This window comes from Amblyomma mixtum, chromosome 6, assembly GCF_055824585.1.
Source record: "Amblyomma mixtum isolate Tamu chromosome 6, ASM5582458v1, whole genome shotgun sequence".
Lineage (NCBI taxonomy): Eukaryota > Metazoa > Arthropoda > Arachnida > Ixodida > Ixodidae > Amblyomma > Amblyomma mixtum.
In genome coordinates, this window is record NC_143017.1 from 49,769,851 (window position 1) to 49,783,368 (window position 13,518).

General features: G+C 48.7%; 1 protein-coding gene across 1 annotated transcript in view; it reads left to right on the forward strand.

Annotated features, from left to right (window-relative positions):
- Positions 1-12,910, forward strand: part of LOC149339054 (uncharacterized) — a 63,130-nt gene extending 50,220 nt beyond the window's left edge. The window contains exon 8 of the mRNA XM_089550394.1: positions 11,263-12,910. Within this exon, the coding sequence (XP_089406520.1) occupies positions 11,263-11,430 (168 nt within the window). The 3' untranslated portion in view covers positions 11,431-12,910. The remainder of the gene's footprint in view (positions 1-11,262) is intronic.
- Positions 12,911-13,518: the final 608 nt, after the last annotated feature.

A 13,518-nucleotide genomic window follows, 5' to 3' on the forward strand; every position in this document is an offset into this window, starting at 1 on the left:
TCAATATTTCTATATCAGTACTCTACAGTTTTCTAATATTCATAATTTTTGTCCAGGAATGTTGCACATGCACGTAAACAATGACGTCGATATGACTCCCCGCGCTACAGAAAATACGACCTAAACGACGACTGTCCGCTCCCGGACAAGTCAGCGGCGTTCGCTCAAAGGCGACGCGGGTACGTACTCCACAAAGCTGCAGGCAGACGAATGTGTTCGCCAGATTATCTGTTTATTCTACGCCCCCAACAAGCCGTTTTGTCTCGCTGGAAAACAGACGGTATGGCGACACGTTCGCATCCCTGTGGGCTGCTCTTATCAGGCCTGCTGCCAGCCCTTATCAGTCTAGACCTCCGCATCTGTTCCCACCGCTCCGATCGGGTAGCTCTGCCAGTGAAAGTCTGGGCTCACGCACTGGTAAGCGAAAGAAAATGGCAAAGGCCACAAGTATTTTAAAACGTAGGAAGTGGAAGTTCGCGAAATATATCTTTATCACAGTGCAACGTTCTCTGAGACATTACTTCAGGTGAATTACACAACGCTTGGTTGTGACTTGCAACAACGATGTCACTGATACTGGTCCTATGTAGTATTTTTCTTTCGGCTTCCAAGTAGCGTTGACCAGGCCTGCATTTTTTTTATTTTCTATATCTTTCTGGTATGAATCGACCAAAGCACAAATTAACGCGGTTTTTGTTATTCTCGCTATTTTTCTGGCTCTTTTCGCAGATACTCTCTGTCTAATTCACTTATCAAAATGTCCACGCCGAGCCGCGAACGCACCACTATAGTCGGGTACAACTCAAGTTTGAAGCGTCTTTTTCCCGTCAAAGGACCACCTTCAAGCCAATGGCGTCGACCAGTTCCCATGACCCTGTAAGTGTGACAATGCAGGGGGCGGCCCGACAATGGATCTGCCACTACCTGCGCTGTCACGCTAGCAGGCTCATAATGATCGGCCGATGCCATTGGCTGGAAGTGAGTCCTTCGAAGGGAAAAAGCCGCTTCGTTTTTGAGTTGTTTCGCTCAACTCGTATGGTCCAAGCACTCAAATAAGAAGAGTTCCTCGTTCACTCGCGAAATGCATTATACCATGCAGAAAACGTTATAATTCAGTTAAATTAGTTTATTAGGACGTTTAGACGATTTATGTACAACTGTAGGAAGAGGCTGGAGATACAGGACTCAAAATGACAGAAAAAAAAAAAAGGTTTAGAGTTCATTGCTGAGCCGTTATCGGCTTGAAGGCTATTGTTTAGCCATGCTCGATGTTCTTGTCGAGCAGAAAGACATGGTCTGTCAGGAAAACATAAGGGTATTCTCATAGGGAACCACATCCCCCCCCCCCCCCCTCAATCCTTCTTTTTTTTTGCATTTTTCATTGCAAAGCAAATGCAATGTGCAACGCACACCGCCCTCAGCCCCTCTAGTCGTCCTCCGCTAGTTAATTGGCCGCTTATCCACCCCTGATAATGGCACCACAACCACACTCCATGGGTATACGCGCAAAAAGGCCACAAAAAAAGAACAGAACGATGATACGCTTATCGTTCTCTGTACACATTGCTCTACACGGCTGCTATAGGATATCAACGGCAGTCAAAACAAACATTGATGAACGCTTTCGCCAGACGAAGACAAACCCTCTTGTCGAATCGTTGCCTAAGCCCCCTGATTCTCCCCCTTCCTTGTTTATTTTCTTTGTATTACCAAGTGCTTAGTCCAGGTACCTTTCAAAAATGAATTCATGCCACACTAAACAAAATAGACATTAATTTTTATTTCCAATATTGTTTTACGTTCTTGTTGAAGAAGACGATAGCTTGGCTAGCTTTTTCAGCAGATTTTACCTAAAGTCCCCTTAAACCCAGCCTGCATTTTTTCCTTCAGTTTGTGCCCATTCCGCGCCCTATGCCACCATAGAAAACAAGGCCGGTTTAATATAGCGATTCTGAAACCGCGTCCACGCAGATCTTGATTTTCCCGCCATTCACCATCGGCTTAAAGGGATACTGAGGCGGTTTTCGAATCAGCTAATTTTTTAGGGTTTTGAAGTAGTGTCATTGCTGATCATGTCTGTGAAATTATTTTTTCGATTTTGGCCAAAACAGTGGCGCAATCACCAATTAAAAACGCGATGTTTAAATCTCCCGCGCCGCGCGCGACCGCAGGAGAGGAGAACAGCGGAGAGGGAAACCTCGTCCATGTCGGCCAACGTGACGTCACGTTGAGGAGCCGGGGATACTTCGGCGCACCCGAGAGAGCTTTCAGCGCGCGTTGTTTCTCGTGCTGCATGCGTTGTTCCTCGTACTGCGTGCGTTGTGACGTACAAAGCTTGTCAGCCGACCTTGAGAATCAGATTCAACACGAGGTACTACTCTACTTTCGTGTCCGCGAACAACTACGCCCGCGACTGTGTCGTCTTCCACTGTTTTCCGCAAGATCATACGCTCGCAGCGCAAGCGCTCGCTGCTTTGACGAAGAATTCAAGCCGACCAAAGCAAGCGTACTCTGCTCGAAGCACTTTCGTGACACCGGCTACATGCAGAGCTTGTCCCTAATGTGATCTCTGGAGATTTCGGTCGCGGCTGAACCATGACGCAGTTCCTTTCATTTCCTCGCGCATGAGAGGCGTGTCACCATTTCGAAGAAGCGCCTCTTCTAAAAGCAGAAACATGCTCACTAGAAACACGCCCCTGCAGAAACCTAATAGAGGCTCAAGCATGTGTTGCTCTTCTCAGCTTATAGGTGCGGCCAGACCACCTGAGGCGTGCTCAGCAAGGCTCGGTTAGTGATTTTGTACTCGGTTCAACGTGTCCAAGCAAGCAAGCAAAGCAAAACACAATAAAGCAAAGCAAGCAAGCATTGAAGCTCTTCATATGCGGCATCTCGTTTAATCGTATCTAAGCGATTAAGATGAAAGCGTTCGACGTTCTGATTTCGGATGCAAATTTAACAGAGAAATGAATGCCAACCAAGTTTTTGCAAAAAAACATCATGTCTCGCAACCTTAGTCGCTTTCTTCTTCAAGTTGTGGCAGCGAACGAGTTGCAGCTAGCTTGGCTTTTAAACACACATATAGTTGGCCACTACTTCACTGAACATAAATTGCAAATCTAGGAAGGGCGAACGTTTCCGAGCCAGCGATTAATATTTCCTGGCATCTGCTGAACGCGCCACGAGTGAAGCAGCAGCCTTGTGCGCGTATTTAGCTTGGTTTCCAGCGCACAATGATTCCTACCAATATCCTGTGGTCACATGCCTCGCAGTGCTTGGCCACTGCGCTTCGCTAATTTTGACATCAGCTTTGTGCTGCTTCATCGTTTCCTCGAAATACTTTCTTGCCCCAACCTACGCCGGGTAGTGAGAATAGGATTTTTTGTACACAGCGCTTTGGGCCTTTTCTTTAGGATGACGCTCTTTCGGGCGAGCCAGGAGGCGTCCGGTGGTGGTAATTGACTTGAGTATTGTTCGCACCCCTTCCTTTCCGAGAATACCAGCCGAGGTTGTGCTGGCACCTTTTACGCATGATCTGCGTACGTGTCTTTCACGCTAGCGTATGCTTGTGCTAGGCGTAGAATTTTTTGCTCGTGTCTTTTTTGCTTTCAGGTGATACGTGGAATGAACAAACTGTAGTATCCTTTTCTTTAGAGGTCAGTAAAAAAATAGTCGCCGTATTCGCTTTTACAACGCCACGGAAAGCTGCGATCTGCACTCAGCGCAGCGCCGGATCCGCATCGGCAGCTTCTCCAGTCCTCAAAGTGACGTCACGACCTCGCTTGACCAATCACGGGCGGCGGCGCGCCGCGCGGCGTGCCCCGCGGCAGAGGCCGCATATTTCTGCTAAAAAAGGCAATTCGCGCTTGTTTTTGCCTTATTTGGATGCGATATTCGAGCATACAGCATGAAAAACTATAGGACGCCGCTGCCAGCCTGATTTTCAAAAAAAGTGCTTCAGTCTCCCTTTAAGCCCCGCTTTCGCTCTTTACTGGCTAAAGCCCAGGGCGCGGCGTCGCTTAGACCAATGACAAAAGGCGGGAATTTCAAATATCTATTCGGGAAGGTTTATTGGGGTTTAATGTCCCAAAGCGACTCAGGCTATGAGGGGCGCCCTTATTCGGGAAAGAATCATTATAATATGCCGACCCATAATGTCACCGTTGATCTTATCGCACGATAGGAGAGGCGCGTACGTTAAATACACCTGGCCAAATCTTTAACTGAATAGAGAGTGGCATTGATAAATGCACCTTGTAAAAGGTTGCTTTTGGCTAAACGGCTAGCATATTCATGCTGTAATTTGATGCGTGAGGTGGCATTTGGAGGTCTTTTTTTTTTTCACGTGATATTCGAGTGGAGTACTTGACTGCTTGGGTAAAATTATTAGAAATCCGAATCGTCCGCATCTACGAAGAGCCAGAACAAGCGGCATACGCACCAATGGTTCTGGTCCATATGGCCTCCTCCTCTGGGTAAACTACCACTCCTTTCATGGCGGACAAGCCGTTTACTCAGAGTAAGCGCAAACACGCCACCAGAACCATTGCTGCGTATTCCGCTTGTTTCGGCTCTTCGTAGTGGCAGACGATGAATATTTCTGATAACATTGATCTCAACACACAAGTGCTCCACTCAAACATTACATGAACAAAAAGGAAACAGGAAATTCCATCTCACGCGTCAAATTACAGCATGAATATGCCCGCGGCGTAGCCGAAAAGAACCTTTTACAAGGTGCCTTTAGCGATGCAACACTCGAGCCAGTTAAAGATTTGGTCTGGTGTACGTGCCTTCAAAGAAGCACCTCTGGACGCGGCGAACCGATTCGTGATTCCGCGATAACTGCGTCACTGCCAGCGCAGTGCCTGACCGCACCGTCAGTTAGCGAAGGTCATTCACGGCCTCTTTAGACTGCATTTATCGCTGCAGCTGCCTCGTTACGGCTGCGTGGGCGATGATACGGGCACTTCCGGGTTGTGCACTGCACGCCGCGCCTCTGAGTATCTGTTCGCCCTTCTGCCTCCTTATCGGAGGAAAGAACACAGACAGCGAGAAGCCCCGCAGGATGTTTGAACAAGTTTCACTCAGTTATTGCTGTGGCCCTGCGCTGAGCTCAGAAAGGCGGGAAGGGAAGGCATACACGGCGAAAAACTTCTTCCTCAAAAAGCTGCTTGCCGGTAAACGAATGGTAGGGTTTGTGCACTGGGTGTGATTTCTAGTATGCTTGAAACCGATCTGGTCACTGTGACATTCATATATATATATATATATATATATATATAAACTAATTCGCGCCCGTCAAAAAAAAATTGCTATGTGTTGCCCTGCGTCTTGCAATTAGTCTTGATGCGACAGCGTTAAATCTTCGTTCAATTCAGAACTCGACGGCGCCCGGCAGCGTTCCAGAACATCCGGATTGGTTGAAAAGGCACTTATGTCACACGTGGAGCGGCGGATCTGAAAAGTGATAAAAGCGTCACATAAGTTCTGAACATAAGCTCGCAACATGACTCGATTGTAATTATGGTAGCTAATCACGCAAACTAAATTAATTGTACTGAAATACAAATTGTGCTCAGATGGGAATCGAGCCCATGCCCCTTGAGACGCGCTACCCTCTGGCCCCTAAGACACGTTCGTTCGACTTGGCCACAGGAAGGCGTTGTGTGTCTTGTCCGACAGTGTCCATGTCTGTGAACTGATATGCAAAAAGGACCTCGGGCCGCTTAAGGAAGGAATTAAAGCTATCGTGTCACATTCTTAGGCACAGAAGTGTCCCCCATTTATTTTTTTTCTGTCAGCCATATACTACCTGATGGCTCTCCAGTGAATTTGCCCAGACAAAAACCTTCATTGATAAAGAAACGGATCGTTCACGATCACCGAGTTGCGAATACGGCTCCAGAGAACCTGCGCTGTCCAGGTGGCACTGCTATTGTTCCATTCTGCGACTAAAACCTACTGCCGTCAAACGCCCGGGCCATTACAGACGCGAGAGCATATTCTGAACTATTAGAGACCTGCGTTTGATAACATTCATTGCCTATCTTCTCCGGGCGTAGCGCAGATAGCTGACGCATGCCATGCGCGGCTTCGACAGAGCGCGAAGCTTAATGCAATGCGTTCAAGAAGGTGGCGTGGAAAAACACTACGGGTGGTCCGAAAACTGATTGCTTCTCTCGCTAGGCTGTGTGTTACGGTGCTGCAATCGACACGGAAAAATTCAGCGCAGGTTCCCTGTATGCGTTTGCTTTCACCGCGAAAACATGCTTTACAATGCATGTTATCCTCGCGACGTCGCGCTTACTCATGCTCATTGCATAAGGCGCGTGCAAACAAAAAAAAATGGTCTAACAAATAATCGGAAGTAGGTGTAAGCCTGAAATGCATTGCAGGACTGGGCTAGCCCATTTCAGGACGGCTCTGTAATGGCGCTATCTGCGCTTTTTGAACTGGTCTCGACCACGTCCTTTCACCGCAGGACGTACCGCTTCTATCAGCTGCGTCTACGCCAGCTCACTCTAAACACGAATACGCCTATCATCATCATCGTCATCCTGACTGCGCCTACTGCAGGGCAAAGGCCTCTCCCATGTCTCTCCAATTAACCCTGTCCTTCGCCAGTTGCGGCTACCCTATCCCCCGCAATCTTCTTAACCTCATCCGCCCACCTGACTTTCTTCGGTCCCCTGCTACGCTTCCCTTTTCTTGGAATCTAGTCTGTTACCCTCAAGGACCATCGATTATCTTGCCTTCGCGCTACATGCCCTGCCCAAGGCCATTTCTTTCTTCTGATTTTGACTAGGATGTCCTTAACTCGTGTTTGATCCCTGACCCACTCCGCCCGCTTCCGATCTCTTAACGTTACACCTATCATTTTTCTTTCCATAGCTCGCTGTGCTGTCCTTAAGCTGAACGCTTTTAGTTAGCTTCAACGTTTCTGCCCCATAGGATACCGGTAAGATACAGCTGTTATATACTTTTCTTCTGAGCGACACTGGCAAACTGACATTCATGATCTGAGAGAACCTGCCAAATGCGCTCTACACCATACTTATTCTTGTTATTTTGCTCTCGCGATCCGGACCTGCGGTCACTACCTGCCCTAAGTAGACGTATTTCCTTACCTCGAGCCGCCGCGGTGGCTCAGCTGGAGATGATGGTGCTCGGCTGCTGTCCCGAAAGACGCGGGTTCGATCCCGGCCGCGGCGGTCGAATTTCGATGGAGGCTAAGTTCTAGAGGCTCGTGTTCTGTGCGATGATGTCAGTGCGTGTTAAAGAACCCCAGGTGGTTGAAATTTCCGGAGTCCTTCACTACGGCGTCTCTCATAGCCTTAGTCGCTTTGGGACGTTAAACCCCATAAACCAAACCAAACCTTTCCTCGAGCACCTCGTTACTAATTGCAAGCTGCTGTTCCCTTCCGAGACCGTTGAACATTTCTTCGGTTTTCTGCATATTAAGTATTAAATACGCCTGTATGGGTGTTAAAAGGAAAGAATCTGCCTTCTAGCGAACTCCCTTTCGAAAGGGAGTGCACTACATGACAGATTACTCCATTTTTACTCCTTTTTGTTTAGAATGTGCATAGCGCACACAGCGCCCGTTGCCTATTTCGGTGCTTTACGTGTTACCGCGATGAGCCGCTTCTTTTCTTTGTGCTGGGAACCCCCCTTGGCGCATTCTTTTCTGTTTTCTATGTTAGACTCCGCGCAGCGTTCGGCTGCCTTCTCACATTTATGTGTTACCTCATTAACTTGGCGTCTTTAAGCAGCCCAATACACAACGACAAAGACATACAAGATGAGGCAGACCACGGCGCTGACTTTCAGCTCTTCAAGGGCACAACAACAATTCATCTCGCGCGCCTCGTCTTGGTTTTTGCGTTTCCAGACGCCAGGTTCAGGCGACTATGGCCCCAATCGTCTACGCCGCATAAACCTGCCGTCGTGGACACAGTCAAGCCCTTGTCTGCTCCCGTGTCAAACGCGTGGTGTCCCCTACCTGCAGGACGGTTGTTATCTCTTCACTGACTCATCTGTTCTGCGCTTTATACGGCTGCAGCGGTACTGCTGCCTAGTCAGCAGTTGGGAGCGTTCAACGGACGGGTGAGGGATGGCGACAACGGTGACGATGACGATCTACGCCCTACCCCATGCACCAGTGCGGTAGGGTACATAACCTGTGCGTTCACGCACCGGCTACCACAACACTCAAAGTGGCGCCATCTGTTATACGTGCGCCGATTTAATCGTTAGCAGGTAACGGTGTCTGCGCTATGCTCCACTTACGACCCTCATCACGCGTCGTTTCGGCGATAGCTTAAAAGGGCTCTGAAACGCCCTTTGAGCATAGTATGTTGCCTTACTTAATCGCTCGCAAGGTTGTGTTGTCAAGAGCACCTGAGCGAAATAATGCGCTCCTACATGTAGCAGAGAACGCACAATCGCGCTCTCTAGTTAGCGAGCCCTTTCCGGCAAATTTTTCAAACTCGCGCTCTCCTCTGTGGTAAGCGTCCGCGTATGTCGGTTCATCATGAATGGCAGTTTAACAGTATCCCTCAAGAGAAAAGTATACAACAGCTGTATCTTACCGGTACTCACCTATGGGGCAGAAACGTGGAGGCTAATAAAGAGGGTTCAGCTTAAGTTAAGGACAACGCAGCGAGCTGTGGAAAGAAAAATGATAGATGTAACGTTAAGAGATCGGAAGAGGCCGGAGTGGGTGAGGGAACAAACGCGGGTTAATGACTTCGTAGTTGAAATCAAGAGGATGAAGTGGACTTGGGCACGGCATGCAATGCGAAGGCAAGATAACGGCTGGTCCTTGAGGGTAACGGAGTGGATTCCAAGAGAAGGCAAGCGTAGCACGGGGCGGCAGAAAGTTAGGTGGGCGGATGAGATTTAGAAGTTTGCGGGGATATGGTGGCCGCAACTGGCGAAGGACAGGGTTAATTGGAGAGACATGGGAGAGGCCTTTGCCCTGCAGTGGGCGTAGTCAGGCTGATGATGATGATGATGTCGGTTAGCGATGGCGATTGGTTAGATGCTTTCAGACGTCACGCAGCTACCACGGCAGCGGCCAGTTAGTGGCGAAGCCCCGGCGTGTCAGAAAGCTCCGCCACCCGGCGAGACAGCCAGCGGTGAGGCGTGCAAAAAGCGACGAGAGGAAGGAAAAAGGAATGATTATGCTACAATTAAAATTTTGACTGCAGATAACGCAGCTTCTACAAGACTCATTCAAAAAGATTTTTGCTGGAAAATATTCGTAAAGCGGATCCCAGGTATACAGCAACTTTATTGGCCAATGTTATGGGGCCCGTTTAATTAAAGGACCTAGGCGACAGGCGGCGGCGATGTTGGGTTCGCGCCGGCAATGGTTCAAACAGCGCTGGGCACGAGCGAAAGCTTACAAGGAGCATAGACATCGTAACGGACTCAAGCATGAGAGCTTTTATGCTTGTCGCGCATATTTCACGTACTTTGCAAGCAGGATTTATTTAGGCATCTAAAATATGGGTCTCGCTCATAGAGTGTGTTTTCGTGTAGGGGTGACTCGCAGTATCCGTGTTTAGTACGAGCAGATTCCCTGAAATAGTGAAATACCGTAATTATGGGTAGAATAGTTTTGCTCTATTGGCCAGCCTCCTCATTTCTTTTTTATCGCTTTTCTTTATTTCACTGCGCCTCATTATAAACGCATTGAAAGAAAGCAACAACCATGTGAAGACATCTTAACGGGTTAGTCGTTGCCATTTGCTGACTAATAATTTAGCTATCTCAAAGCAAAGAGCTTTATATTGTAAATGCGTTACGAAGAGGGTATGGTGTTGTACATCTGGAAACGACAGACAGCTGCATCGATTCTCTATTGGCATTCAGATAGCTGAAAAGATCGATATGTGTGAAGTCTGAGCGTTTTTCTATGTATGACAGTGTACCTGATCAGAAAAACTGCACTGCGGTGGTTTCAGTTACAATCTGGAGGTTGTCCCAGAAGTATTGCTTGTCTTCAAATACACGTTTCTTCCCGCCCTACGCATCTGTTAACGTAGCTTGGATGAAGTGCTTGTAAGCATCTAAATGGCGTGCTGTATAGCGCGCATACTCTTTAGCATGCGCGCTACGCGAGCTACATCACGTGACCAGGCGAACAAACATGCTTATGCCGTCGTAAGGCTTCAAGATGCCCACACAAACGGCAAGGCAATAATTTTCATTAGACATTGATTCATGGACTAATGACCTGCTTACTGAATTCATTCAAAGCCTTACCCGAAAGAAGATACTTTCGTACTCTGCTGTACAGTCCGTCTCTCAGACAACTTTCACGTTTAAAGGAGCCTTGAGCTAGCTGTTTCTCAAAACAGAGAAATATTTGCAGCATTAAAGCTTACCTTCAGGGGAATCACGCACCAAGAAGACAAAGAGGAGTTTTCGAACTGGATGGTTACACTTGCGCTCATCATTGACCTAAAAGTGCCTCTCAGCATGTCTTAAACACTCCTGTCGTCGTTCGCTGGAGGCCACGCCCCATTGACGGCCCTGCAACGTGCTCACGATGCTCCTCCTAGTGACTGCTTTATAAGTATATTTCTCGTAGACTGGGCACGCGATTGGCTATGCTGGCTTGCTCGGCCTGCTTTTTTTGCCGGTTCGCACCCCATCGTTCGTGGCGCTGAACGGATACACCCTCTAACAACTGCCACCTCTCCACTATGACGGGTTAGAAAGGATCATATCATCATATCATGGCGAGAAAGAGCAGGGTTTCGAAAATATACACGAAATGAAAAACGGGTCCCTAAACGAAGCTGTAGGTGTTCAACAGATATTGGTGCGGCTGTATTTGCACTGTTCGTCCCGCACGTGATTTAGTTATTGGGAATGTTTGCTTGCCATGTTTAAAGGTTGTTTCAAAACACGTTTAGGTCTGTGCAAAGAGCAGTTTTGCTGCAGTCAGGCCCTACATTACTAAATCATGATACACTGCAGTGCAGAAGGAGATTGCAGAAGAGTAGTACAATGTAGGCGTCGAAAACTAAGGACCCAGCGTCGGCGCAAGCGGTCATCAGACGCATGTCCCGGCGCAACGGCCAATCGACCAGTTCAGTCGGTCCGTCGGCCGGTCGGTCGGTCGGTCGGTCGGTCGGTCGGTCGGTCGGTCGGTCGGTCGGTCGGTCGGTCGGTCGGTCGGTCGGTCGGTCGGTCGGTCGGTCAGGGAATCTTTTATGGTCAATGTACATTGTTTTTCCTGTCCCGCAGGGTGACGGCGGCGGGCCAATGGTGTGCCTGGTGGACGGCTTCTATGAGCTGACCGGCCTCGTCTCCTGGGGATTCGGCTGTGGCCGGGCCGACGTGCCCGGCGTCTACGTCAAGGTGTCCGCCTTCATCGGCTGGATCAACCAGATCATCAGCGTCAACAACCTCTAGCGCACCGTCACCTTCGCCCCAGATCAGCGGCGCCTTCTCCGTGCTTCCATGAAGTGTCCAGAAGCACCGACACGGCGCTGTAGAATCCTGCGGTACTCGAGTTCCTCTACCGCCCGCGACGCCACCTCGGTTCTTCTGTGGTCCCGATGCACAAAGGCATCGTTCGGTGTAGGCATTGCTGTACCACAGCGCTAGGCCTAAGCTTCAGTCTCTTCGAAGGCCTACCTTTTTTTCCCGAATCGTGGCCGGCCACAGTTGCCCCAGTTCTACCGAGTTTCTTCTTCAGCACGCATCGTGTTTTCAATCCGAGGTTGTGTGTTGACGGCAGGGTTGGTTTCGGAGCTTCAGCAACGAAGCAAGTACAAAGATGGCATTCCTTCCACCCTGCTAATTTCTTCTCACGACTCCGATGGGTGTAACAGTATCCTGAGCCGGAGGTCGATCCTCACACGTTGCTGTGTCCGGCTAGAAACTTAAGCGCTTGACCTGCATGCCTCAGTTCTCCTCTGAAGCTATGCAGCTTGAGAGAACTTCAGCCTTCTTAGTGTGCGAAGGTATGAAATTTGTTGTCAGTCCCTTGTCCTGGAATGTAGTGGCGCTTAAGGTTCACCCTAGTCCTGTGCCAATAGAAGTACCTTTTCTGCTGTCCTGTGCGACTTGTAGCAGTACAAGGAACGAGCACGGAGTGTCCGGGATCTCGAAAACATAATATTTGTATCTCTGCACTTCGATGCCGCCGCATCGCTCTTTTACATTCAATATGACGCATTTTTTTGCGTGATTTTTTGCGCGACCCGCTCCGTTGACGGAAGCGGTGAGTGTACTGTCGGCTCAGCACGCATAAGTAAAGGGCCAGTTGGCGGGACTCGCACACTATGGAAGGCTCGTCCAAGCAAGAACTGTGGAAGCCAAATGACACCCTCAAGTGTATTTTTTTTTTCAATGTCATTCTTCTCATCCTCATCCATTGCTTTTCATTGTCCAGGTATTGTTTACTGTTGGGTCAGTTGGTACTTAATGACAGAAGTCACAACTGCGCAACAAAAGGCGTGAAATGAAAGAAGAGAACTGAATGGAAAGCAGCGATTCAGGCGCTTGTTTGTCTGTTGCTCTTCTCTCGTTCCACGTCTTTTTAAATGTGAGTTCGTGTCCTTCTTTCATGGCGTCTTCATATTGTTCTCCCTTCATTAATTTTATTTATACGGCGTGCTAGTACGAAACAGCTTTGCTTATGTGGCGTTCAATTAGAAAAAAAAAACTGCCCATATAGTTTTGTTTGCTCGGTACATTCTTCCAAACGATGACTTTGATGATCTGATTTCGCACAAACTACCCCATGCAGTACCGCACGTGCCTCGTATTAAGCGAAAAACAAGCAGTGGGCAATGAATCATGTCTCGACTTGCTCTTCATGGCTTGAACACAATGCCGAGCGTTGTACGGACCAGAAAGAATCGAAATAAAATGCTCCTTTTGCGTATTCGCGTTTTGATGGCCTGAGGGTCGCACACAATCGCTGCGTAGGCAGACAACCGCACTTGTCTCGACGTGCTCTTCATGGCTTGAACACAATGCCGAGCGTTGTACGGACCAGAAAGAATCGAAATAAAATGCTCCTTTTGCGTATTCGCGTTTTGATGGCCTGAGGGTCGCACACAGTCGCTGCGTAGGCAGACAACCGTACAGACAGAATGAGGTAAATTCTTAAACTTTTTGTGGATTGCCGCAGAGAGTGGTACCCACCAACGGAAACTTATTTCCTACGAGCGGAAGATAAGGGGAGTTTTGGGTTACTGCGTATATGACGACGGCACTCGCGACGCCGTTTACTCCGAAGTTTACTCCCGTTTACTCCTTTCACCCCCCACCTCCCATGGAGTACTTCCTTCAGTCTTCCCCGTTCACTCGCTAGTGCAGACGATGTCTGTATGGAGTTATACCTATAAAGAAGCTTAGAAAGTCTGCCTCGCACGCGACCGTGCACGTGCAAACGCAGACCTGCTAAGATTACCGCGGGCCGGTTAATGGACGCGTGTTGCCTCGATTTTGGCTAGCAGCAGGAGAGAACTAAATGCAACGACTTCAACT